Below are 27793 nucleotides of genomic sequence, written 5' to 3'. Positions count from 1 at the left end.
ATGGGAAATAAACAAAGTATATTTATTGAAGAACAGCTAGATGAATATCAGGTAAGTCCACGGAAGAGATTATGTAATGTAAAAGTATACAAGGTTATTATTCTTAATGTTGCATTTAAATGTACTAATTTGTAATGTTATAATAGAAGAGAATCTATTAAAATTGTTCCAGTTTCAATGTCATATGATAGGTAATGTTTGGTAAAGTTCTACTTTAAAAACATGCAAAGAAAAATCATTTTAATGTCACTGAAGAATGATATACAATAGGGTATGGGTTATTTACAGAAGTAATGATTATTGATTTAAGGTTTAACCATTTTTTAATCTATCTAATTTTGGAGAAACTTGAGAATTTAAGTACAGGTTAAGTCATTCTATGGATGAAGTGAATGGTGGGGTTCTGAAATGAATGAGCAGCAGAAGGCTACCCAGAAAATGTTGGAAGAAAATATTGTGAAATATTTCAGCCAGAAGACATTATCAGAATTTAAATGGCTGTAGATCTGTTAAAAGAAGGGAATATCAGGTGTGTCACAAATTCCTCCATAATGCTGTCAAAGGAATGAATGCAAATAATATTTTACTTTTGTGGGGAGGTGGGGAAAATAGTTTTTAGATCTATTAGATATTGGGAAGGGAATTGCTTACTTTTATAGCAACTGTTACAATGCAAATAACAATCCTCAGTAAGTGCACATAAAATATACATCACTGAACTTACAGCAATGCACGATGACATTATATTGACAGTGTGATAATTGTTTCCCGTAAAAACAAGGAGCTACTGTGAGTCAAAATAAAATTCACAGGTGACTAACAACAGAACATAAGCTTGCAATCATCTGAAAATGGCTCTTATTCAGGTATAACTCTTAAAATTGCTTTTAGACAATAGGTGCAAGAGTAGGCCATTCGGCCCCTTGAGCCAGCACTGCCATTCACTGTGATCATGGCTGATCATCCACTATCAGTATCCAGTTCCTGCCTTATCCCCATAACCTTTGATTCCGCTATCTTTATGAACTCTATCCATCTCTTTTTTGAAAGCATCCAGAGACTTAGCCTCCACAGCCTTCTGAGGCAGAGCATTCCATATATCCACCACTTTAATTGCTTAAAATTTATAGAAGATCACTTTTAGTTGAAGAGAGGTACACTCATTGGTAAGGTCTCCTGCCAATGACCTTCTTGCCAGGATGATCATGTGTTAATGGATGGAAGATGAGTTGACTTTATAAACACATCCTTTCATTTTGCTTTATTCATTTTTTATGCATCTGTCTTCATTTGCGCTCATGCTAATTTGACCTAAGCATTGCAGTCTAATGAAAGGGACAGGAAGATTAGATTCTGAGAATGAAAAAATGAATGAAGAAGTGAAATAAAAACTGATCGCCTATAAATTATAAACCCATAAACCCCTTCACCCCAGGCCTTTGAAGTTTCAATCTTGCAAGTGGTCAAAGTTTCAAGAGAGGTTAGTGACATTGCCCGCACAGAAATCTTACTTTGTAACTGCTGCTTATATTGTCAGATAACAGCCTTAGCTTGCTGCCAAGGGTGCGATCTATTTTTATGATGGAAAGCCACCAGAGTCTTATGTAGAGGTTAGTGCCACCAAACTTTGTTCTTTGGCACGTTTAAGACTGCATAAGTTATCCAGCCAGCCATGATGGTTGGTAACTCACTGCATATTTTGTTCATTATTGTCTTGTTGATGTTTTGTTTCAGCACTTTTTATGGCTAGTGCTCATATTTCCCTTTCATATTCCTGGCAGCTTCTGAGAAATAATCAATTAAATTCACCAAAGCACAACAATTCAGTGCAGGACCAAATTAGTAAGAAGGCATTTATTGGACAGTAGGTGGCAGCAATGGAATAGATTTATGGCAAAACTCAATTGATAAATAATGTTATTCCATTATATGAAAATGCATTTAAAGCTTAAGATCCAACTGACTTAAAAACCTAAATCGAATATATATAAAATGCAATTTTAAGCAATATAGCTGATGAAGAATCATAAGATGATCTCTTTCTGAGATCTTTACATTTATTTTTATAACATTAAGATTTTCTAATGCAGCTCATTCTTAGTGGTTGAGTTAGCAAATTGGGAAATATGTGGTATTTGTACATAAATGTGTAGTGTCTCTTATCTGTGTCTGGGTAGCAAGATAAAATAAACAATCCTTTAATGCATCTATACAAGTGGCAGTAATCGTTATTCTGTAATGCCAGCTCCTGATAATGCTCCACTTTGAGGCACACTCCACAGATTAATTAAGGCTAAGAACAGAATGGAAGCTCCAACTGAGGTGAATCTTAATGTTTCACAGCTACCGTTGTTCCAATAACCAATACATCACCTCTCTATCCACCCCACCAACTAAAGTCGCATTCTTCTCTTACCCTGTAACCGGGAACATCAGATTGGAATTTCTCCTTTCCTTAAGACATGTTTCAGTAATACCTGTAATATCAGACTTAAGCACATTTATCTGTGTCCTAAATTCATCCACCTATTTACGAAGTACTGTTATTGTACTCTGTACCAAAGTGCGAAGTAATTTTTTATTACCGTTTATTATTACCAAATTTATTTGTCTTTTTCCTAATCTTTCTTTTGTTATCCTTCCAAACCTAATGATTAACTCCATTTCCATTTCCCCCTTTCTCACCCTTCTGACTCCACATCCAGGTTCCTAGCCCTTGCACTGACTGAAATATTGGACAAAAACAAGTTGGAAGAATTCAGTGGGTCAGCCAACATCCATGGAAGCAAAGGGTGTAAGCTGACATTTCAGGTTGAGTCATTGCATCAGTCTTCAGTAATTAAACTACTCTGTCCCTGACCCAATGAAGTGCAACTTGTCTATTTTGTACAAGTCCATCCTCCCAGGAATCGAAAGTCCTTTTTGGTGTAACCACAAGCTCCTTTTTTCTGTGGTAATTAGCACTTGGATGGGCAGTCCGAATTCCACAGGTTCCTACTTTGAGGTCCTCCCTTTTACTCTTAACTGTTCCCAAAATCTGCTTTCAGAACCAGATTCCTCTTTGGCATAGAATGTTCTTCAGCTGCTTGGCAATGTCCTTGACACTGCTACTGCAGAATTAAAAAGCTGTCTTATTATTATGCAGCAGAAATACCAGTCTTAACTTCTACATTTAAGAGAAGTTTGGAGAAATATATGGATGGAAGGGGCATGCAGAGCTATAGTCCTGCTGGTGATTGATAAGACTAGGCAGAATAACAGTTTAGCATGAACTAGGTGGGTCAAAGGGCCTGCTCCTGGCCTGCAGCACTATACAACTCTATGACACTATACACCCTCCAGCACTCCAGCCTTTCTAGTTGCCTCATTTTCCTTTGGATAATTGACCCAGGCAATGGACCTATCTCCTTTGGATTTGGCTGTAACCCACAAGAACTGTAAACTCAACTCTATTCAGAGGTGAATACAACAAGAGTAAAATACAGTTGGGCATTCATGCACTGTCTGCCTGAACCATCTTTTCTGGCATTCATCCGTTCCTCCTTTGCTGTTGTTAGGTAGGAATGCCTGAATGCCATTGCTCACGTAACCCACGGCTTCACGTTGTGTCACAGTGAGACTCTAACTCTGATAACATTGAGCAGTATGGTACAGTACAATATAGGCTCTTCAACTCACAATGTTGTGTTGACTGCTTAACCTCCTCTAAGATCAATCTAACCTTTCTCTCCCATGTAGCCTTTCATTTTACTTTCTTCTTATTTTTTTTGTAATTTATTTTTTTATTGAATTTCATCATCAAACAATCTGCCTCTACTGCCACTCCTGGCAGATCATTCCATATACCCACCTCTCTCTGTGTAAAAATACATACCTCTGACTTCACCCCCCCCCCCATACTTTTCTCCAATCTCCTTAGAAGTGTATCCCCTTGTACTAAACGTTTATGCCATAGGTTTATCTAGCTGAAAATGCTTCCAGAAATACTCTGCAGCTCCTATGAGTTACGGCACTTCACAGGTGGCCTTTTCTGCCGCGATTCACCAGCTAACTAATTAAAATGAGGCAACACTCGTCATTCAGTTTTGACTTTTCACAGCACTAAGTGTTAGATAGCCTGGTGAACTATCCTAGTTTCTGCATCTTTATGTGGGACAAGTCTTAAAGAAAAAGGCAACTAATTTTTTTTCTCTATTTCAAGGATTGTACTGTCTTCTCAAGGAAAGAAATTATGAGGTAAATTAAGAGATTAGATTTATTTTTCATATGTACTGTACATCAAAACATCAAAATATATGGTAAAATGTGTCATATTGTGTCAGTCTGAGGATGTGCTGGTTGCAGCAACCCAACATAGCAAACCCACAATTTACTAATCCTAACGAGTACATCTTTGTAATGTGTGAGGAAACCGAGCACCCAGAGGAAAGCCACACGGTCATGGGGAGAACGTACAAACTCCTTACAGACAGCAGTGGAAACTGAATGCCAATTTTCCGCTTGCTGGCGCTGTAAAGCATTATGATGACTGTCACGCCACTGTTCCGCCAGTGTGAGCGTAGCAATATGAGAGCTAAATGGTGTCCCTGTGCAGCAAAGAGCCCACCATGCATTGAGGTTACAGCCAGAACAGAGGGTCAGGTTGTCTGAAGACATCAGTTTCAGTTTGAAAATGAGGTCTTCTAGGGTTAAGGGAAACATGGAAGGGGGTTTCTTCACTCAGAGGGTGGTGAGAGTGTGAACAAGCTGCCAGTAGAAGTGGTGGGTGCGGGTTCAATTTCAATATTTAAAAGAAATTTGGATAGGTACATGGATAGGAGGGGTACAGAGGGCTATGGTCCAGATGCCAGTTGGTGGCATTAATAGTTTGGCATGGACTGGATGTGCTGAAGGGCCTGTTTCTGCACTGTACTATTCTATGATTCCAAGGTTGTCAAGAATAAAGTGAACATAAGGCACTGTTTCAATAGGAATGCTTGTTCATAGCTTTTCAGTGTAAATTCCATTTTTGTGACTATTTTGTACTGTTCAATGTTGCCACATCAAAGATCGGCATCCATTAAACAGAGTAAGATAGGAATTGTGCGACAGCACAACATCAATAATTCCACATATTCACAAACACAATAAATATGGCTTGGCTTTTAAAAAAGTATATTTATGGGATATGGGAATCACTGGTGATGTCAGCATTTACTTCCCATTCCTAACTGCCTTTGAGAAGATGATAGTGGTGGAAGGAGGCTTGAACCTACAGTCTGGTGAAGGGATTTCTGTGGTGCCATTATAGAGTCATAGAGTACTACAGCACCAAAACAGGCCCTTCAGCCCATCTAACCCATACCAACCGGATCACCTGCCCAAACCCATTTACTGCGCCCAGATCATATCCCTGCAAACCCCTCCCATCCATGGAACCTGTATGTAGCTTTGTATTATCAACCTTGTATTGTTAACTTCATTTGATCACCTCACCTGAATCATTAATATGTCTTGAAAGCTGGAGGTCCAGCACCAATTCCTGTGGCAGCCTCCCAACCCAGAGGTGACTTGATCATTCCCATTCTCCATTTTCTCTCTGCTAACTAATCTTCAATCTACACCATATGTTACCTCAAAATTTATGTGCTTTTATCTGGGAAGGATTTTGGCAAATCCAGATACACACAAACGTTAGTTCTCTTTTATGCATTCTTCTAGTTACCATCTTAGAAGAAATCTACTAGCTTTATCAAATATAGCTTGCTTTAAATTCATGTTGATTGCCCAATCCTGTACTCTAAATTCCTTGTTATCACTTCCCTAGTAATACATTTCAAAATTTTCTCTGCTAATGATGTCAAGCTAATTGGCTCACTGATCCCCATTTTCACTCTCTGATCTCCCTCTATACTTGGGAACATATTTATTATCTCACATCTATTGGGACCATCCTAAAATTATGGAATTTTGGAAGGTAACAACCCCTACCCTCCAGGACGCCCCATTCAAAACCTTAGGTTGCAGGTCTCATTATTTTGTCTAACACTACTTTTTTTTTACTGCTAATGCTAATTTTTTTCAGCTTTTCGTTTACTCTAGACCTACTGTCCTCCACTATTTCTAGGATGTTTTCTATGCCTTATCCTGTGAAGACCAATCAAAAAATGGTTTCTTTTTGTTGGCTATTTTCTTTCTCCCATCTCATTCTGTGAGGCATCCAGTATTAACTTTTGCAAATCCCACTTGACGTCTCCAGAGGTGCTTTATATTGTTCATGCTAAGTTATTCTTGTTTACTATTTTCCTTGACTTATATTGTGAATTTTGAAGTGTTCCCAATCCTCAGGCCTATTGTGAATTCTGAAGTGTTCCCAATCCTCAGGCCTATTGTGAATTCTGAAGTGTTCCCAATCCTCAGGCCTATTGTGAATTCTGAAGTGTTCCCAATCTTCAGGCCTATTGCCTCTATATCCTGTTTCTTTCTCCATCCATATGCTTTTATATCACGATTATTTCCATTTTCGTCAAAGTATTTTGTGGGAAAACTTCTCCAATAATTTCCCACATTCATTTAACCTTGCTACTGCCTGTTACACACTGGCATTTAGGGCAGCAATGAAGGTCCTCCATCTCCGCGGTGTTCAGGTCTTCCTTCACCATATCATTTGCTTCCTTTCGGTTTTCACTACCGTCAGTCATGCAGGTCTTGAGTGGAGACTCAGGAATACTGTCGAACTCGGATGTAGAAGGATTCTCTATTGCTGTTTCTGTAACAATCTTGTTTTGCCAGTCAGGGTTGTTAGACGAGAGCTGGACCCCTAAACCTGGAGGACCGGTGGATCTCTCTTAGTCTGAACTCTGTCCTTTGACTTGTCTGGCACTGGTGACTCTCATGAGCCAAAACATAAAGCTGTGACTCCAGCCAACATAGCTCTCTGGGTCATTGAGGCAGGCAGGCCTCCAAAGCACGACAAGGTTGTGGTCCTCTTGGAGGCATTCATTTAACCATATCTCATCATTATTTATAATAAACAAAGAAAGTTAATCCATTTCCCCCCACCTTTGTTGAATCTCTGTACTCTTTCAGACTATATCATAGATTCCGTGCATTGGTACCACAGAATGTCCCTTGGCAATTCAATGATATTAAAGATATCAAGCTGCCACTGCAACTCATCAGCAAGATGCCAGAACTGAAGGTACGAATGTAGGACTGGTTATTGATGGCAAAAATGACCTGGTTCTTTTACTTGGTGAACAATCTGATACCCAGTGCCAGAGCTTTCTGAGACTGGCTCATAATAACACGATTATCCTGACATCTAACTCTTCTCACCCAGTGAGAATGAGAGCAAGTAAATTCTATTCCTGAAGCATCCTGTACAAATGTTAAACATTTGAAATTATAATTATTCCCTCTTTTTTTCCCTTCAGGAAAACCCCTTTCATCAAGAGATACTTAAAGTGTTTTCAGATGAGCAGGGCGTCATGACATTTAATGAGTTTCTAAATATGTTCTCTGCCTTAAGTGACATGGCGCCTAACAGTTTAAAGGCATATTATGCATTTAAAATTTACGGTAAGTCTTCATACGGTAAGAGAACTGTGTTCTCAGCATCATTTTAGAGTTTTATACTTAACTGTTAATTGAAAATTAAATTTGTTGTATAGTGTATTCTCAACTGTCTCAAATTAAAATGAAAATAGTGGTGTTGCCCAAGTGAGCTGATGTAAAATCAGGCAGATGAAAGCTGTGCTATTAGAGCATATTTTATTTCAGCACAATAACAGCCACTTGGCCCACAATGTTGTGTCACCCTTTTAAACTACTCTAAAATCAATCTAATCCCTCCCTCTCACAATTTTCTATCATACATGTACCTCTGTAAGAGACTCTTAAATGTCCCAAGTGCATTCCCGGTACACACGCCTACCACCCTCTGTGTAAAAAAACCTACCTCTGACACTCCCCTAAACTTTCCTTCAGTCCCCTCATTTTAGCCATTTCAGCTCTGGGAGAAAGGTGCCAGCTGTCCACTCTATCTGTGCTTTTTAAGATCTTATATACCTCTATCAAGTCACCTCTCATCCTCAGAATCAAATTAGAATCAGATTTAATATCACTGGCATATATCAGGAAATTTGTTAACTTAGCGACGGCAGTACAATGTCATACATGGTAATATAGAAAAATAAGTGAATCAGTTACAGTAAGTATATATATGTATGTTAAATAGTTACATTAAAAATTGTGAAAGTGAGGTAGTGCTCATGGGTTCAATGTCCATTTGGGAATCGGATGGCAGAGGGGAAGCAATTTTTCCTGAATCGTTGAGTGTGTCAATCATCCTCCTTTGTTCCAGAGAGAAAAGCCCTAGTTTGCTCAACCTTTCCTCATAAAGCATACTCTCTAATGCAGGCAGCTTTCTGGTAACTATCCTCTACATTCTCACTAAAACTTCCTCATTCTTCCTATAATGAGGCAACCAGAACTGAACACAACATTCAAAGTGAGGTTGAGCCATATAGAGCTGCAACAGTACCTCATGAAGGCCAATAGACCATATTTCTTCTTAACCACTCTATCAACTTGCACGGCAACTTTCAAGGATCTATGGACGTGGACCGCAAGATCCCTCTCTTCCCGAGAATGATCATGTTTTAGAAATGCATGGCCTTTGTGTCTTTATCATTTGTATTTATTATACAACATAACAACATAAATGACACAACTGTTCATATAAACACTGCTCCGTAAAATTGCTCCTGCAGCAGTTATGGCACAAAATCATGTGGGAATTGAAATAAATATTCGCATAGTGGTGGGGGAACTCAGCAGGTCAGGCAGCATGTGTGGAAATGAACAGTCGACATTTTAGGCTGAAACCCTTTTTCAGGACTGGAAAGGAAGGCGGAAGATGCCAGAATAAGAAAGTGGTGGGGAGGAGAGTAAGAAGGATAGTTAAACGATGATAGGTGAAGCCGGTGGGTGGGAAAGGTAAAGGTGGAGACGTATGTAGGATTGCAACATTCACATTGCATAGCCTAAAGCATGTAGTAACACATCTAGATCAGATGTTTGATACTAAGTTCTGCAACTGAACTTTGTAATAGGAAGGTGAGAGTTCCACATCATAAAAATGATTAGCAGACGAAGTTGTAGCCTGAATATAAATCTTTGTTGCTAGCACCTTGTTACATAAACCTTAAAAAGAATAACACCAGAAAAATCTGTTAATTTTATAACTTAAAATGTAACTGGAGTCTTCAGTTCACTTCAGACACAATAAATAACTGCCAACAAAACAGCGAAGCAAGATGTTCCATAATGAACAGGTAACAGTCTGATCCCTTTGATTCTGACACAAAAGCTGCTGACAATCTCCAATCTTTCATTCACATTCCCTGTAATTTTCTCCTTCATTTTTTCCGTCAGCGAAGCTGGTATTCACTTCCCAGAACTGATCAATGCAAGGGGATTAATTCAACCACAACAGTTTTCAGCCTGATGAAGCAGCAGGCATGATGGAATGAAGATCATTAACCCTTTCCATCTATTGAAATGATCAGAAAACACAGTTTTTTTAAATGGTGAGAGAATTCCATCTGATATCATGGAACAAATGTATCATTAAAACATTCACGTTAAGGTGATATATTTATAGTAATAATTTATTGGAAACAAATGCCATCAGTAAATTAAATGCTCCAGATGATGATTTGAGATATATCTCTGAGACATGAAGCCTAAATGAGGAAGCACATCGATTCATATTTACATCGTCATGTTCTTCCCACAAATCACACTCAGTACCAGCTGATGTTACAGAGTTGTAGAGTCATAGAATTACCCAGCATAGAAACAGGCCCTTCAGCTCTGCTGGTCCATCCTGATCAAGGTTCCCAGCTAAGCTGTAGGCAAGTGTATGGCCATGCACAAGGAATAAACGTATAGGTTATGTTCTAAATTGGGAGCAAATTCAGAAATTGGAGGTGCAAGGGGACTTGGAAGTCCTGGTGCAGGATTCCCTAAAGGTTAGCTTGCAGGTTGAGTCAGCAGCAAGGAAGACAAATACAATGGTAGCATTCATTTCAAGAGGACTAGAATATAAAACCGAATATTCAGTGCTGAGATTTTATAAGGCTTTGTTCAGACTACGTTTGGAGTATCCTGAGCCATTTTGAGCTCCATGTCTACGAAAGGACGTGCTAACTTTGAAGAGGGTTTTATGGGAATGACCCTAGGAATGAAAGTGAAGCATCTGATAGCTCTGAGCCTATACTCTCCGGTGTTTAAAGGAATGAGGGGAGATCTCATTTAAATATACTGAACATTGAAGAGTCTAGTTAGGGTGGCCGGGGAAAGGATTTTTCCGATAGCGGAGAGCCTAGGACCAGTGGGTAGAGCCTCAGAATACAAAAATTTATTTAAATCTTCAAAGAATTCCCTTTAAATCTCTTCCCTCACACCTAAATCTGTGGCGTCTATTTCTGATGTGAATCTAAAATAGATTAGTAAGTTAACAAAGTATCCACATACAGTATATAGGCAAGCTGTACATGATTAGCCATTGATGTCTAAGTGGAGTTTTTTTTCCTGAATAATGAATAGGAAACTCAATAGAGCCAAAGACAAGAAAATACACAGACTCCTACTTACCATAAATCAAATGTTGAATTTATAAAGTTCCTTATTGTCATCCTTTCAAAACAAACTCCACTGGATTCAGTTACTGACTCAGTTGATGAATACTATGGTGACTTAATACTAGAACAATAAGTTCTCTTATTTGATATTAGTTAAGCGTACAGTTTGTAAGAAAGTTGTAACAAAAGTTACTTGGAACTTCAAGATTCTCGGCTTGGCATTTGAAATATATTGGCAAGGTTTACAGGGAACTGGTTACTAAATGATCTTCTTAAAGCTATTGTTATATCTTGTAATGCTTGATTTTCCCGTTAGCATATGCTTTAGTCTTCAGTTCAGAAGATGAAAGGTAACAGGGTTTCCCTTCCTCCACCACTGACACTGCCCTCACCTGCATCGCCTTCATCCCCTGTACATCCGCGCTCACCCCATCTTCCCGCCACCTTAACAGTTTCTTGTCCTTACCTAACACCACATGAGCCTCTGCCTTCAACACATCATTCTCTGTAATGTCCGCCATCTCCAAAGGGATCCTACCACCAAACATATCTTTACTTCCCACCCCTCTCTGCTTTCCTGCAGGGATTGCTCCCTCCGTGATTCCCTTGTCTGTTCATCCTTCCCCACTAATCTTCCTCCTGGTACTTACCCCTGCAAGCAGCCAAAATGCTACACCTGCCCATTCACCTCCCCATCACCTCCATTCAGGGCCCCAGGCAGTCCTTCCAGGTGAGGCAACATTTCACCTGTTAATCTGCTGGGGTCGTCTATTGCATCCAGTGCTCCTGATGTGGTCTCCTCTACATTGGTGAGACCCGTCGCAAATTAGGGGAACCGCTTCAACGAGCACCTCTGCTCCATCCACCATAAGCAGAATTTCCTGGTGGCCCAGTGTTTTCATTCCGATTCCCATTCCTGTTCCAACATGTTGGTCCATGGCCTCCTCTTGTTCCATGATTAGGGTGAAGGAGCAACATCTTATATTCTGTCTGGGTAGCCTCCAACCTGATGGCATGAGTATTGATTTCTCCTTCCGGTAAAATAATTTTTCCTTCCCTCTCCCCTCTTGTCCTATTTCCCACTCTGGCCTCTTGCCTCTTCTCACCTGCCTATCACCTTCACTTGGGACCCCTCCTCCTTCCCTTTTTCCTGTGATCCACTCTCCTCTCCTATCAGATGCCTTCCTCTCCAGCCCTTTATCTTTCCTAGCCCTCTGCGTTCACCTATCTCCTTCTAGCTATCCTTGTTCCCCTTCCCCCACCTTTTTATTCTGGCATCTTCCCCCTTCCTTTCCAGTCCTGAAGAAGGGTCTCGGCCCGAAACAGCCATCGTTTGTTCATTTCCATAGATGCTTCCTGACCGGCTGAGTCCCTCCAGCATCTTGCGTGAGTTGCTTTGGATTTCCAACATCTGCAGAATTTATTGTGTTTAAGGTAATATGTTAGTTGTGTCAAATTTCATAAATTGTTCATGACATAAAATTCCCAATCACATTCCATTATCCTATTAATATATGCTCACTGGAATCATTACAGTGCCAAAGCACCAGTCAATAGAGAAGGAGAATGATGCTACTGAGATTGATCTGCTGGGAGCCAGCACTGAGCTGTAATTATGCAGTATAATCACAGATATGTGGCCCTTTCAACCAGCTTGTTTGTCCCATCCATGATGCTTATCTATGCCAATTACATTTGCCTGCATTAAGCCTGGGTCCATAAGACCATAAGACAAAGGAGCAGAAGTAGGCCATTTGGCCCATCGAGTCTGTTCTACCATTTTATCATGAGCGGATCCATTCTCCTATTTAGTCCCACTCCCCTGCCTTCTCACCATAACCTTTGATGCCCTGGCTACTCAGATACCTATCAATCTCTGCCTTAAATACACCCAATGACTTGGCCTCCACTGCTGCCCGTGGCAACAAATTCCATAGATTCACCACCCTCTGACTAAAAAAATTTCTTCACATTTCTGTTCTGAATGGGCGCCCTTCAATCCTTAAGTCATGCCCTCTCGTACTAGACTCCCCCATCATGGGAAACAACTTTACCACATCCACTCTGTCCATGCCTTTCAACATTTGAAATGTTTCTACGAGGTCTCCTCTCATTCTTCTAAACTCCAAGGAATACAGTCCAAGAGCGGACAAACGTTCCTCATATGTTAACCCTCTCATTCACGGAATCATTCTAGTGAATCTTCTCTGTACCCTCTCCAATGTCAGCACATCCTTTCTTAAATAAGGAGACCAAAACTGCCCACAGTACTCCAAGTGAGGTCTCACCAGCACCTTATAGAGCCTCAACATCACATCGCTGCTCCTATACTCTATTCCTCTAGAAATGAATGCCAACATTACATTTGCCTTCTTCACTACTGACTCAACCTGGAGGTTAACTTTAAGGGTATCCTGTACGAGGACTCCCAAGTCCCGTTGCATCTCAGAACTTTGAATTCTTTCCCCATTTAAATAATAGTCTGCCTGTTTATTTTTTCTGCCAAAGTGCATAACCATACACTTTCCAACATTGTACTTCATTTGCCACTTCTCTGCCCATTCTTCCAATCTATCCAAGTCTCTCTGCAGACTCTGTTTCCTCAGCACTACCGGCCCTTCCACCTATCTTTGTATCGTCAGCAAACTTAGTCACAAAGCCATCTATTCCATAATCCAAATCGTTGATGTACAATGTAAAAAGAAGCGGCCCCAACACTGACCCCTCTGGAACACCACTGGTAACCGGCAGCCAACCAGAATAGGATCCCTTTATTCCACTCTCTGTTTCCTGCCAATCAGCCAACGCTCTATCCACATATGTAACTTTCCCGTAATTCCATGGGCTCTTATCTTGTTAAGTAGCCTCATGTGTGGCACCTTGTCAAAGGCCTTCTGAAAATCCAAATATACAACATCCACTGCATCTCCCTTGTCTAGCCTACTGGTAATTTCCTCAAAAAATTGTAATAGGTTTGTCAGGCAGGATTTTCCTTTAAGGAATCCATGCTGAGTTCTGCCTATCTTGTCATATGCCTCCAGGTACTCTGTAACCTCATCCTTGACAATCGACTCCAACAACTTCCTAACCACCGATGTCAAGTTAACAGGTCTATAATTTCCTTTTTGCTTCCTTGCCCCATTCTTAAATAGCGGAGTGACATTTGCAATCTTCCAGTCTTCCGGAACCATGCCAGAATCTATCAACTTTTGAAAGATCATCGCTAATGCCTCCGCAATCTCCACAGCTACTTCCTTCAGAACACGAGGGTGCATTCCACCTGGTCCAGGAGATTTATCTACCTTTAGACTATTCAGCTTCCTGAGTACTTTCTCTGTTGTAATTGTTACTGCACACACTTCTCTTCCCTGCCACCCTTGAGTGTCCGGTATACTGCTGATGTCTTCCTCAGTGAAGACTGATGCAAAATACTCGTTCACTTCCTCTGCCATCTCCTTATCTCCCATTACAATTTCTCCAGCATCATTTTCTATCGGTCCTATATCTATTCTCACCTGTCTTTTACTCCTTATATACTTGAAAAAGCTTTTAGTATCCTCTTTGATATTATTTGCTAGCTTCCTTTCATAGTTAATCTTTTCTCTCTTAATGACCTTCTTGGTTTCCTTTTGTAAGGTTTTAAAAACTTCCCAATCCTCTGTCTTCCCACTAATTTTTGCTTCCTTGTATGCCCTCTCCTTTGCTTTAACTTTGGCTTTGACTTCTCTTGTCAACCACGGTTGCATCCTTTTTCCACTCGAAAATTTCTTCTTTTTTGGAATATACCTGTCTTGCACCTTCCTCATTTCTCGCATAAACTCCAACCACTGCTGCTCTGCTGTCTTTCCCGCCAGTGTCCCTTTCCAGTCAATTTTGGCCAGTTCCTCTCTCATGCCACTGTAATTTCCTTTACTCCACTGAAATACCGACACATCAGATTTCGGCTTCTCTTTTTCTAATTTCATAGCGAACTCAATCATGTTATGATCACTGTCTCCTAAGGGTTCCTTCACCTCAATCTCTCTAATCACCTCCGGTTCATTACACGATACCCAATCCAGTACAGCCGATCCCCTAGTGGGCTCAACAACATGCTGTTCTAAAAAGCCATCTCGCAGACGTTCTACAAAATCTCTCTCTTGAGATCCAGTGCTGACCTGATTTTCCCAATCTACTCGCATGTTAAAGTCCCCCACAATTATCATAACACTGCCCTTCTGACAAGCCTTTTCTATTTCCAGTTGTAGTTTGTAGTCCACATCCCTGCAGCTGTTTGGAGGCCTATAAATAACTGCCATCAGGGTCCTTTTACCCCTGCTATTTCTTAGCTCAACCCATAAAGATTCTGCACCTTCTGATCCTATATCACCTCTTTCTAATGATTTAATATCATTTCTTACCAATAAAGCCACGCCTCCCCCTCTGCCTATCCTTCCAATACACCGTGTATCCTTGGACATTCAGCTCCCAGAGACATGCATCCTTCAGCCAGGTCTCAGTGATGGTCACAATATCATACCTGCCAATCTGTAGCTGTACAACAAGATCATCCACCTTATTCCTTATGCTGCGTGCATTTAAGTACAACACCTTAAGACCAGTATTTGATACTTTTTGCTTTGAACTCACTGCAACTCTATTGCACTGCAACTCATCCCGATGGCTACAAATTTGCCCCATCACCTGCCTGACTTTCCTGACATCTTTACTGCTCACTATCTTAGATTTGTTTCTGTTTTCCCCTTCCTCTGCTCTATCATTCCGGTTCCCATCCCCCTGCCAAATTAGTTTAAACCCTCCCTAACAGCTCTATTAAACTTTCCCGCCAGGATATTGGTCCCCTTCGGGTTCAGGTGTAACCTGCACTTTTTGAACAGGTTATACTTCCCCCAGAAGAGATCCCAATTATCCAAGAATCTGAAGCCCTGCCCCCTACACCAGTCTCTCAGCCACGCATTCATCTGCCTGATCTGACTATTCTTGCCCTCGCTAGCACGTGGCACAGGTAGCAATCCTGAGAATACTACCCTGGAGGTCCTGCTTCTCAGCTTCCTTCCTAACTCCTGGAAATCTCTCTTCAGGACCTCCTCCTTTGTCCTATCTATGTCATTGGTACCAAAATGTACCAAGACAACTGGCTGCTCACCCTCCCCCTTTAGAATATTCAGGACCCGATCTGAGACATCCCGTACCCTGGCACCTGGGAGGCAACACATCATGCGAGTATCTCTGTCAGGTTCACAGAACCTCCTGTCTGTTCGCCTGACTATGGAATCCCCCACGACTACCGCATTTCTCTTCTCCCCCCTTCTCTCCTGCACAACAGCGCCAGGCTCAGTGCCAGAGACCCGGTCACCATGGGCATCCTCTGTCAGGTCATCCCCCTCAACAGCATCCAGAACAAGATATTTGTTGCTGAGGGGGACAGCCACAGGTGTGCTCTCCACTATCTGGGCATTTCCCTTCCCTCCCTTGACAGTGACCCAGTTTTCTGACCCCTGTAGCCTAGGGATGACTACCTCCCTGTAGCTCCTGTCTATCACCTCTTCACTCCCTGACAAGCAGTAGGTCATCAAGCTGCAGCTCCAGATCCCTAACACAGTCTCTGAGGAGCTGCATCTCGGTGCACCTGGCACAGATGTGGCCATCAGGGAGGCTGGAGGTCTCCCAGGATTCCCACATCTGACACCCTGAACAAAGCACTAACCCTGCAGGCATGCTATCTAATTCTACAGGAATGATACAGGAAAAATAAGTCTACTCACCAACTTACCTCGCCAAACAGACGAAATTTTTAAACCGTTAGCTCATACCGTTAGCTGTGAGAGCCCTGCTGTTCCTGTCTGTCCGGGCTGATTCGTGAAGTGGGGGGAGAAAAAAAAGAGTTGGTGCTTCGCTCTCGCCTCTTCCCGTTTACCACCGAAGCCCGTTGAAGCAAAGCCCTACACTCTGCTCCCACTCACCCCGCTGCCCGCTCCGTCAGCTGCTCGCTGTATAGGGTGGTCTCCCTTTTAAACTCTCCGCGCGGTCCTGTTGACTTGCGCAGTCTCGCCCTTCTTGCACTCGAAGAAGTTTTTAAAAAAACTGCCTTCCTTCAGAATTCAGCTCCCACGACGCTCTGTAGTCCCGATCGAAAAGGTCCTCTGTGTATTTCCTATCTAAGTATCTGTCCAAATGCTATTAATGTATCTGCCTCCACTACTTTCTCTGGCAACTTGTTCCAGATAACCACCACCTCTGTATGCACATCTTACCCTTCAGATCTCCTTTAATATGTCCCCTTTCTCCTTAAAACTGTGTCCTCTTATTCTAAACTGCTCAGCCTGCCCTGGGTGCAAGATTCAAATTATCCTACCTATGCCCCTCTATAAAGTTATCTGTTAACTTCCCGTGTTCAAGTGATAATAAACCCAACCTCTCCAACCTCTCCTTATAACTATAGCCCTCCAGTCCAGGCAATAGCCTGGTGAATCTTTTTGCATTCTCTCTATTGTTACCATATCCTTCCTGTAGTGTGGTGACCAAAACAGTACAAACTTCTCCACTGTAGTCTAACCAAAGTTTAATAACATAAAAATAAAAAGTAAGATAATAAAATTAAAGTAATAGATGTAAAATAATTTTTGCTGCTCTAGCTATTTATTGAGATACAGCACGGGATAGGCCCTTCTAGCCTTTCGATGTGCGCCGCCCAATAACCTCCAATTTAACCCTAGCCTAATCACGGGACAATTTACAATGACCAACTAACTTACCAACCGGACGCCTTTGGGCTGTGGGAGGATACCAGAGCACCTGGAGGAAACCCACACAGTTACGGGGGGAGTGTACAAACTCCTTACAGACAGCAGTAGAAACTGAATCCAGGTCATCAGTACTGTAAAGCGCTGTGCTAACCACTGCATTATAGAACCTTGTTATTAGCCCTCCGACAATCCTGCTTTGAGCGCTAAGATCACATTGGCTCCCCTCAAACCTGGGACACTAACAAGCAATGAACAGGCTCAGGAAAGGAAACTCAGTCTCCAAATCAAGTTAGTGGTTGCTTTAACAAAATCCATTCTGTTGGAAGAATTCAGTGGGTTGAGCATCAATTGTCGGAGGAAAGAAATGTTGCCACTTTAGTTTGAAACCCTGCATGAGGTTTGGTCATTTAAGTTTTGTACATAGTAATAGTAACAATACTTCTCCATTTAAGACAATTTATATTTACTTAATGCTATATTAAAAAAGGCATAATCAATGACAACTTTATTAAGCACATCTGCTTGTGAATGCAAATATGTAATCAGCCAATCGTGTGGCAGCAATTCAATGCATAAAAACATGCAGGTATGGGCAAGAAGTTTATTTGTTGTTCAGACCAAACATCAGAATGGGGAAGAAATGTGACCTAAGTGACTTTGGCTGTGGAATGTTTGTTGGTGCCAGATGGGGTAGTTTGAGTATCTCAATAACCATTGATCTGTACCTAAAAAGACCAAGGTAGCATGTCTGAGCAACTGGCATCCTGTCGCACTCACCTCAGTAATAAGCAAATGCTTTGAGAGGCTGGTCAAGGACTTCATCTGCACCATGCTACCACCCAAACTGGACCCCCTACAATTTGCCTCCTGACACAACCAATCAACAGATGATGCAATAGCCACAGCTCCACACACCATCCTTACACATCTGGAGAAGAAGGATGCTTATGTGAGAATGCTGTTCTTGGACTACAGTTCAGCATTTAGCACCATAATTCCCTCCAGGCTTGACAAGAAGCTCAGAGACCTTGACCTTCACCCTGCCTTGTGTGGCTGGATCCTGGCCTTCCTGTTAGATTGTCAGCAGGTGGTAAGACTGGGCTCCCTCACCTCTGCTCCTCTGACTCTCAACACAGGAGCCACTCAGGGCTGTGTCCTAAGCCCCCTCCTTTACCCTCTGTATACCCATGACTGTATCGCCACCCACAGCGCCAATTTGCTAATTAAATTTGCTGACAATACTACATTGATTGGCCTCATCTCAAATAATAATGAGGCAGCTTACAGAGAAGTCATCACCCTGACACAGTGGTGTCAAGAAAACAACTGCTTCCTCAACCTCGCAACAACAAAGGAGCTGGTTGTGGACTACAGGCGGAATGGAGGCAGACTAGCCCCTATTGACATCAGTGGATCTGGGGTTGAGAGGGTGAACAGCTGTAAGTTCCTCAGCATAAACATCACCAAAGGGGCACAACAGCACCTCTTTCACCTCAGACAGTTGAAGAAGTTTGGTATGGGCCCCCAAATCCTAAGAACTCTCTATAGGAGCATGATTGAGAGCATCCAGACTGGCTGCATCACTACCTGGTATGGGAACTGTACTTCCCTCAATCACAGGACTCTGCAGAGAGTGGTGCGGACAGCCTAACACATCTGTAGATGTGAACTTCCCACTATTCAGGACATTTACGAAGACAGGTATCTAAAAAGGGCCCGAAGGATCATTGGAAACTTGAGTCACCCCAACCACAAACTGATCCAGCTGCTACCATCTGGGAAATGGTGCTGCAGCATAAAAGCCAGGACCAATAGGCTCTGGGACAGCTTCTTCCACCAGGCCATCAGACTGATTAATTCACACCAATACAATTGTATTTCTGTGTTTTATTGATTGTCCTATTGTATATACTAATTATTGTAAATTACTGTCATCGTCATCATCAGGTGCCATGCCCAGTTTGAGCTTTGACTGCCATGGCCCACACACTCCTGTTTCAGGTCAAGTGGATCAATTCATTGGTATTCATTTCCACTTCTCTGGCTGCTGTCTCCATCATCATTTGTCTCTGTCTTCCTCTTGCTTTCTTCCCTTCAATCTTTCCCATAATTACCGTGCATTCTAACTCCTGTTTCCTAATCACATGTCCAATGAAGTTACGTTGGGTTTTCATGATCTCAAGCATTATTTCTATTTTTGTGTTTGCTCTGTTCATGACATCCTCGTTAGATATTCGTTTTGTCCATGATATTCTTTGCATCCTCCTCAAAAACCAGATCTCTGCTGCTTCAATTCATTTCTTCATGTTACTAAATATTGTCCAACATTCTGAGCCATGTAACATAACTGGATAAACGTAACATTTCAGTACTCTGAGGCGGGTTGTCATGCCTAATTTAGTATTTGTCAGTGTACTCTTCATTCTCGTAAAGATGTCTTTTGCCATCCCTATTCTTCTTTTGATGCCCATTTTGCACCTGCCATCTGATGTCACCCAGCTTCCTAAGTAGCAAAAGTTCTGTACTTGTTTTATGTCTTCCCTGTTTATTCTCAGCCTGCAGATAGGATTCTCCTTCTTTTTGGATATCACCGTACATTCTGTCTTTTGCAATTGATAGATAGACCAGTTACTACACATTGCACATTTAGATGAACTGAGTGTATGTTCGTGGTCTTCTGCCACTGCAGCCTGTCCATTTCAATGTTCAAAGTGTTGTGCATTCAGAGATTCTCTTCTGTGTGGCACTGTTGTAATGCATGGTCATCTGAGTTACTGTCACATTCCTGTCAGCTTGAACCAGTGTGGCCATTCTTCTGGAGGCGTAACGTAAAGATTTTTACTCCTCAGGTATATGAAGGATGTAAGTATTAAAGTCAATTCAATCCAATTCAATTCAATTCAATCTCTTGGTATTTTCACGCAGAACAGCCTCTAGAGTTTACGGAGAATGGTGCGAAAAACAAAAAAAATCCAGTGAGACACATTTCTGTAGATGAAAATGCCCTGTTATGAGAGGGGCCAGAGAAGAATGGCCACACTGGTTCAAGCTGACAGGAATGCGGCAGTAACTCAGATAACCATACATTACAACAGTGCCGCACAGAAGAGAATCTCTGAATGCACAACACTTTGAATCTTGAAATGGACAGGCTACAGCGGCAAAAGACCACGAACATACACTCGGTGGCCACTTTATTGGGTACAAGAGGTATCCAATAAAGTGGCCACCGAGAGTAACGACTAGCAGGAATCAAAGCGAAGGATCTAAAGGAGGATCTTAAAGTAGGAATGGGGGAAATATTCCGAGAGGGAAGACAAGGACAGCTGAAGGGTTGTGGTAAAGGGAGCTGGGTGAACAGAAGACCGGTGAAGGAAGAGCAGAGTGTTGTGTTTGGAATAATTGTGAACAGAAAATTCAGCCCAGACCAGCTGGAATGAAATTACTGAGGTAGGACAGGCCTCTGTGTGGAGGATAAAAGAAGGCTTTTGCAGCCTCTGCAGCTTTGCAAATTAATCCTGTTCAAGTATTTCTACAACTTCCTTTCAAAAATAGTTATTACATTTGTATAAACTTACTCCAAACGTATCTTGCCAATCAGAACAAAATGCTGATTAAAATTATTCTTCCTCATTACTTTTTTGCCTTACAGCTTAACTCTGTGTATTTTGATTACTAAGTCTTCTCTGAATTTCTGTTCTGTTGAACACAACCCAACTTTCTTTAGTTTTTCTTTGAAATATGAGTTGAAATTCTTGATTATATTGCAGAAATCTCCACTCCACACTCTCTTAGACTTTGACCATGCTGCTAAATCACCCCAAGTTAATCTGCAAACTAACCAGTGATTTAGAACAACTTCCATGTTCTTGTACTTCACGCTTACATTTATAAAGCCATGGTTCATGCCTGCTTATTTATGAGATGTCTCCTATGTCTTATCCTCCCCAGAGACACATTTACACAATCTCTTGACTCCCTGCTCCGACATCCCATTCAAGGTTGTACAACTTCATCAATATTTGTCTTTTCTCATTCTTCCTACCTAAGTGTTTTCATTTCATATCCCATGTTTGGTCTCATCTATCATATCTTTTTCCTTCAGTCACCGACTTTCCTTGCTTCCTCAACTATTGTTTATTGCTACAGCGATGGTCATTTCAGTTTTTAGTTTGCTTTAGATATGTGTTCCCAGATGGCCATCTTCATTTCTGAAACTTCACCCTATGAAGTTCACTCATTATTCTTAACTCACTTCAGAAGTTCAGACTGCATGAAGTCTTTGTCTTCTTCAATCTCTTCCACATTTTCCAGACCAAAACCCATTTTTCTTGTCTGGTCAGTGTTTTATTCATCTTATTTATCTTCTGGAACAGCACACAATCAAACAAATCATTATATCTGTGTCATATTTTGCATAGACTTCAACCACGATAACTTCATTTGCCAGTCTGACCTGGAGGTAATGCTCAACAAGCTTACGGGCAAGGAGCTGTCAGATGAAGAACTTCAGTTGGTATGCGACAAAGTCGTGGAGGAAGGAGACCTGTATGGTGATGGGAAACTGTCTTTAGCTGACTTTGAATACATGATCACCCGTGCCCCAGATTTTGTGAGGTAATGTCAAAGTCGATCAATGAAGGTTTTTGTTATTTTTATTTTTACATATTTCATGAATCATAGAGGATATGGTTGCATTTTTAAACATTGATAATATCACATCTACTGATGTAAGATATCAACCTTCCTGTCTAAATCTTTCTGGAAGAACCAGGAGTCCCAGTGGGGCTGTAAGTACATTCTGAGAGTAATTCACAGATTTGGTGTTGACCGCATGCAGTAACTCCATTCGGGAAGAAAATAATTTCAAATGAATATGTTTCAGAGAATGGGAGTAGAATTAACATCACAACCAAATCTAAACAAGGGTTACAAAGGGAAATGGGGAACACGATGTAAATGTTGGCCAGTGGGTACAGGTATATTGGGTCACAGAGCAATAGAGTCATACAACATGGGAATAGGCCCTTCAACCCAGCTGCTCCATACCAACCAAGATTCCCATCTAATCTAGTCTAACCTGCCCATAGTTGACTCATATCCCTCTAAACCGTTATCTCCATGTACTTGACCAAGTGTCTTTTAAATGTTGTTAATAAACAACATTTACTAAAATGCAAGTTTGGATCAGCAGATGAAGTTGTGAAATGCAGCTTTGGATGTGCACACCGCTATGGGAGAACATTTAGGAAATCATTGCAACATTTGAGTCTGAAAGTGATAATGGTAAGAAAGAGGCTGTTGCCGGCAGATAGATTAAGGTAGAGTGAAGGCAGAGAATTTGTGTTGGGAGCTGGTGGATAAGCTGTTTTGTGATGGAGAAGATATGGGATAAAATGTCTGGGGTCAAATAAAACTGCTCAGTTTCAAATATACCAGTTTATTCTGAAGTCATGACCAAGAATGAATCAATAATAGAAGAATGGAGTTCTTGGCAATAGGGATTGACAATGTTTTTAATGCAGGAGGAGTTGCTTCACTGAAGACCAGTTGTGAGTGTGAAGAAGTCTTGAGAAGTTGGGCAGGTCCATTAGCCTATCTGTGAAATTTGATGTATAGTTTGAAAACCATGTCATTGGTTAGCGAGGGGTTGGAATAAAAATGAGGAGAAAAAATAAAGAGAGAGTAAACGAGCCCAGTCTAGCATTTTACCTAGTGGAAGTCAGCAACTTTGTCAATGCTGTTGTTCTTTACGAATGCACACAAATGTCAGTTTGAACCGTAATCCACACGTGTCTTTTTAACATTGGCTTAAATCGAGGTACTGTATCAGTGAGCTAAGCCTGGCATTTCATGTAACAGGTTGATTTGTAACTTCAGGAAGAAAAGGATTCAAATCAGAATCATAATTAGGATTATTATTACTGACTAGTATGACATGGAACGTGTTGTTTTGTAGCAGCTGTACAATGCAAAGACAAAAAGTTATTATAAATTGCAAAAATAAACTACTAAAGAAAGGAATAACAAAGTAGTGTTCATGGGTCCATGGACCATTCAGAGATGCAAGATGACGCCGGCGATCTAGTAGATATAAATTTTCTTCTGAACTGTGATTGTTCCTGTCTGCAGCCTGTCAATTCCCTTTTAAGATTGTACTTTTGAGCCAACTAAACGACCTGGCGCTTTTGGGGGATTCAGCGAAGTAGACCCTCGAGAGCGTAGGTATGGCTGGGGTGGTCATCGCTGGGGGAGGAGGCTGCATTGAGGCCTGATAGCAGAAGGTGTGTTTGGCTCCACTGCTCTGCACCGATGAAAGTGTTGAGCAAGAATAAACTCGTCGAGGACAAGAGTGGGAAGCAAACAAGTGCTCAGCGCAGTCTGCCTGCATTTGACCGGTCTCCCTCTTTTTGCTACTACCAACGGGAGAGAGGTGCAGTAGTCTTGGGTCCCACGTTATCCTGCAGCCAGCAAACTCCTAGACCAGCTTCACTTGCCTCAGCACTGAATGGGCTCTGCACATTTGCACTCACTTTCAGTGATTCTGCAGTTCAAGTTCAATGTGTTTTTGTTTCCTATTTGCGTTATCCGTCCCCCTTTGCAAATTAGACATGCAGCCATTCGGTGTGTATGTGTTTTAGTAAATTCTATTCTGTCTTTGTTTTATGAACGCCTGCAAGAAGATGAACCTCAAGGTTGTGATGGCATGCATACTTTGATAATAAATTTGAACTTTGAACTTTGAAATCTGATGGCAGAGGGGAATACCTGGTCCTGAATAATTGAGGACATGTCTTCAGGCTCCTGCACCTCCTCTTTGATGGTAGTAATGAGAAGAGTGCTGATCCCTAAAGGGTGCAGCTTTCCTGAGGCACTGCCTTTTGAAGATTTCATTCATGGAGGGGAGCGTTGTGCCCATGATGAAGAACATAGAAAAGATTCATCTAACATTTTATAAACATCTGTTCAGCTGTACAACTTACTTGAAACTTTAATGCTACTAGTATAAAAAACTTACCCCAAAACTTATACATCTTAATTGTAATTCAGTATCATATACTCAATGGTCAATGAAGGTAAGGCTGGCTTGACAGATATTAGGAGTTAAGTGAAGGAAAAATATTGGGTGAGTGACTTAAAAATAAGACATCTAAATATCAATTCTTTATGCGGGAAATGTTCTGAAAGTAACTTAATCACACTATTTGCTCGCATTTTAAAAGAGCGATAGTAAGATTTTAATGCATTATTTAATTTTCTGATTTCATTCTGACATCTTATAATTCTATCATGACATCAAAGTTCAAATTTCAAAGTAAATTTATTATCAAAGTATGTATATTTCACCATATACTATCCTGAGATTCCAAATGGACTCGCTGTATGGGGTCAACAATCTCAACACCAATCAGGCATTGAATCCTTAGGCTGAGTTGCTGTTAATACAAATGAGACTTTGACAGTATGGTTCAATGTACATGTGGTAAATAAATGAAATTGAATTTATGGCTGCATTTCACAATATCACTGAAACGCTTACAGAATGAACCCCTCATACTTCCAGAAAGCAGGAAGTTTGGCCCCATGCATCAATAAGACCATGACCTTAAGATATAGGAGCAGAAGTAGGCCATTCGGCCCATCGAGTCTGCTCTGCCATTCAATCATAGGCTGATCCAATTCTTCCAGTCATCCCAGTCCCCTGCCTTCTCCCCATACCCTTTTATGCCCTGGCTAATCAAGAACCTATCTGTCTCTGCCTTAAATACACCCAATGACTTGGCCTCCACAGCCGCTCGTGGCAACAAACTCCACAGTTTTACCAGCCCTCTGACTAAAGTAATTACTCTGCATCTCTGTTGTAAAGAACTAGGAGCAGAATAAGGCCATTCAGGCCATCGAGTCTGCTCTGTCACTCTATCACGTTGTTGGGCACGTGGCCAAGTGGTTAAGGCGTTCGTCTAGTTACCTCAAGGTCGCTAGTTCGAGCCTCAGCTGTGGCAGCATGTTTGTGCCCTTGAGCAAGGCACTTAACCACACATTGCTCTTGTCTGTGCGAGGAGTGGCGCCCCACACAGACCTCCAATCTGTGCCTTGTAAGGCATGAAAGTGCCCGACGCAGGGCTCTCGAGGTCTGAGTCGACGTTCCCTCCCCTCTGTTCTAAATGGATGTCCTTCAATCCTGAAGTCGTGCCCTCTTGTCCTAGACTCCCCAGCAGATGGACATTAGTACTGTATCAATGTTATCACATTCCGTACGATTAATGAAATGTGTAAAATTAACAAGTGAATGTGTAAGGCTTTCTAAAGAGTTAAATATTAAAATCTAAAATCTTTTTATTTTTCAACAGCACTTTTCACATTAGAATCTGAAGAGCTTAAGTACATGAGAGGCTGCCACACAATAAAACCTTTACTTCTAATGCTACTCTGCACCATTTTTTTCAGCTGGAAAGTATTCCATGACCATATTCTGAAGCAAGATTTCTATTACATATGTCTTGAGTATTTTAAACTAAATGACACTTAATTATCTGAGTTAGAATTTCCCAAGTCTTCGTTTCATCTCATCTGATTGCTGTATTTGAATTAAAGAAAAACCTTCAGAGAAATGCACATTTGTTTGAAATAATTCATTAAGCCAAACAGAAAGAGCATTTAAAGTCGCAAACACAAGGAAATCTGCAGATGCTGGAAATTCAAACCACACACATCAAAGTTGCTGGTGAACGCAGCAGGCCAGGCAGCATCTCTAGGAAGAGGTACAGTCAACGTTTTGGGCCGAGACCCTTTGTCAGAACTAACTGAAAGAAGAGCTAGTAAGAGATTTGAACTAGCTCTTCTTTCAGTTAGTCCTGACGAAGGGTCTCGGCCCGAAATGTTGACTGTACCTCTCCCTAGAGATGCTGCCTGGCCTGCTGCATTCATTAGTATGTTTTGTGTGTGTCACAATTATGGATATGTATTAAAAAGTTGCTGGTGAACGCAGCAGGCCAGGCAGCATCTATAGGAAGAGGTACAGTCGACGTTTTGGGCCGAGACCCTTCGTCAGGACTAACTGAAAGAAGAGATAGTAAGAAATTTGAACTAGCTCTTCCTTCAGTTAGTCCTGACGAAGGGTCTCGGCCCGAAACATCGACTGTACCTCTTCCTAGAGATGCTGCCTGACCTGCTGCATTCACCAGCAACTTTGATGTGTGGGGCAGAGCATTTAAAGTGAATGTTACAGAGTTGGAGTTTTCTTCATCACCTTCTCAGTTTGAATACTAGTGAGAGACACCTGAATCCAGTAATCACATTGAGAAGTCCTGCTCGAATGACCACCAATGCAGCACGTTGGAAGCTTGCAAACATGATTCAGTACATATTGTCCGATTGAACAAGATTTTCCGCAAACATGATCTGAAAGGAAATATGTTCATTGGAGAGATTTTGGTTTCAAAAAGACGATCCTCTTTAGTTGTATTATTATAGTCTCTGATGTACCTTTCACTAAAATTTGATTTCTCCATCTCATGCACCATCAAGAGGTTTCCAAACTAACTTTTAGAACATGTATTAAGTTTAGTCAAATACAATGAAATAACTAAGTTTTATTTCTATTTGTGAATTTTGCTGATGTGTTCATAAATTCTACTCTCAGTTATATATTCTTAGTAAAACCATGTAGAAAATTGCATACATTCAATTCTGCATTCAGAGCTTAATTCAGCTCCTGATGTATCAGTTTTTTAAGGTTTTAATATAAATTCAAGATGTTGAGAGAGGGTATTAAGTTTCTTTAACAAGAGCCAACTTCAATTGATTAATTGATAGAGACCTATTGTTATCATTAGGCAACAGCTCCTTTATTGTATCACAAGACTAGCAAGAAGATAGAAGCCAAAATAGATGGATTGTAGGGTTTTAATCTAACAACAACAAGGCAGACCTCTATTCCCAAACTTCACTACATCTAATACACTTTAATGTATTGGACAGTCAACATTATTCTTTTCCTTTCAAAAAATGACTATAAGTATTTCTCAATTGGTTCTGATTTGATCAAGTGTGGTTGGAAGTCTCTTTGTGGGAGAGAGGGCCAGGCCCTTAATTTTTTCTCTGTAGTGCTCTTCAATTACCAGTCCAAACACCTGCTAAATTTTGGTATTGTACCTACCTCCACCTCCTCTCTGGCAGCTTATTCCAGAAATTCAACATCCTCCATGTGGAAAAAGCTACCCTTCAAATTTCCTTTAAATTCCTCCCTTCTCACCTTAAACCTGTTCCCTTTTCCAATGTCTATAAGACCATAAGAACTAGGAGCAGAATAAGGCCATTCAGGCCATCGAGTCTGCTCTGTCACTCTATCATGGCCAAGTTTTTAGCCTCTCAACCCCATTCTCCTGCATATAGTGCTTTGAGGCAATATTGTCGCAG

The 27793-nt window shown here is 41.2% G+C and overlaps 1 protein-coding gene across 1 annotated transcript; it reads left to right on the top strand.

The window, feature by feature from the left end:
* Positions 1 to 25916, top strand: LOC140194555 (calcium and integrin-binding family member 2-like). The gene is made up of 6 exons (XM_072251770.1): positions 1 to 51; positions 4202 to 4236; positions 7069 to 7180; positions 7416 to 7560; positions 21796 to 21991; positions 25726 to 25916. The coding sequence occupies exons 1-6, from the start codon at positions 1 to 3 to the stop codon at positions 25745 to 25747; spliced, it is 561 nt and encodes a 186-aa protein (XP_072107871.1). The 3' UTR covers positions 25748 to 25916.
* Positions 25917 to 27793: the final 1877 nt, after the last annotated feature.

This window comes from Mobula birostris, chromosome 3 (genome assembly GCF_030028105.1).
Source record: "Mobula birostris isolate sMobBir1 chromosome 3, sMobBir1.hap1, whole genome shotgun sequence".
In the NCBI taxonomy this organism is placed as follows: domain Eukaryota; kingdom Metazoa; phylum Chordata; class Chondrichthyes; order Myliobatiformes; family Myliobatidae; genus Mobula; species Mobula birostris.
This window is presented reverse-complemented; position numbering and strand designations above follow the sequence as displayed.